General features: G+C 43.4%; 1 protein-coding gene across 1 annotated transcript; it reads right to left on the minus strand.

The window, feature by feature from the left end:
- Nucleotides 1-5: 5 nt before the first annotated feature.
- On the minus strand, nucleotides 6-1,005 carry LOC135803174 (lipase member H-B-like; the record flags this gene model as incomplete). The annotated part of the gene is made up of 2 exons (XM_065316766.1): nucleotides 744-1,005; nucleotides 6-684 (listed from the first exon to the last, which is right to left on the minus strand). Coding segments are annotated over exons 1-2 (909 nt in total), but the record flags the coding sequence as incomplete, so codon positions are not given.
- Nucleotides 1,006-1,088: the final 83 nt, after the last annotated feature.

Genomic DNA, 1,088 nt, shown 5'->3' on the forward strand with positions numbered 1-1,088 from the left:
GCAAGATATAATTCCCTCGGATTAATACTATCAGCAAAATATACCCAACTTCGTCCATGCGAGCAACTATCCAACATGGTGGCGATACCTCCTAAAACATACATAATACCTTCGCATCCCGGTTGTGGAGCAGTACCACCATTGGGATAAAAATCAACGTGTCCAATCGGAGATCTATACCCCAGAGAACCTGCTGAAGTGTGGATCACATCCACAAAATCAGCCTTATCCGCAGAAAGATGATCATTAACCAGTGGAATAGTTTCAAATAGAGGTCCTGCAGGGTCAAGACCTGAGATACGCGCAATTCTACATCGGGAATACTTTGCAGCAAACCCGGAAATATGAGCTCCCAAACTATGTCCAATCAAATGAATTCTTTGCGGTTGTGCCCCGGAATCAACCAATGCGTCAATTAATCTAGCAGTGTATGCCCCAATGGGTACAGTGTTGAGAGCAGCACTAATGTAGTTTAAAGTCGATGCGGGACCTTTCCAGTCCACAAGAATCACATTCACATCTTGATACGTCAAATATGCATTCTTTATATTCTGAGAAGTGTCCGAATCACCACTGGACCAGAAACCATGGGTCATAAATCGCGTAGCCTTCCTAAAATCAAAAGGTGACGCAGCGATTGACTCAGCAGTCGGTTCCAGAACGTAAGAAACATTTGGATTTGACCTAGGAATAAAATAACACTTTCTATATCTTTCTTTCTCCTTTTTAGTTCAGATTAATACTTGGTGTATAGCAGAAAGGCAACCTGCGATGTGATGTTATCACCGGAAGAAGTTCCCGCACGCATCATCTCCTGCTGGCGGAACTTCTCATATTCAATCTGAATGAATTTATGTACCATGGTGTTGCCATCAAACATATCCATCACTTCCGGCAGGTCGATATTCCTGGCGTGCGCGAGTAACACGACCAGTTGCGACAAGAACACAACTCTGACGACTCTGACTTTCATCGTAAACAGCGTTTTATGAGCGTGGGACAGTTTCATTCCCGGTTTGTATTTATATTTTTGCGTCTCGGGTGCATTTTAAACATTCTCACAACTTTGTAGCCGTTTCCTTATCGCC

This window comes from Atheta coriaria, unplaced genomic scaffold, assembly GCF_025399875.1.
Source record: "Atheta coriaria isolate IRGN ID8LTWV9N9 unplaced genomic scaffold, Caltech_Dcor_3.1 scaffold5830_size1088, whole genome shotgun sequence".
Lineage (NCBI taxonomy): Eukaryota > Metazoa > Arthropoda > Insecta > Coleoptera > Staphylinidae > Dalotia > Dalotia coriaria.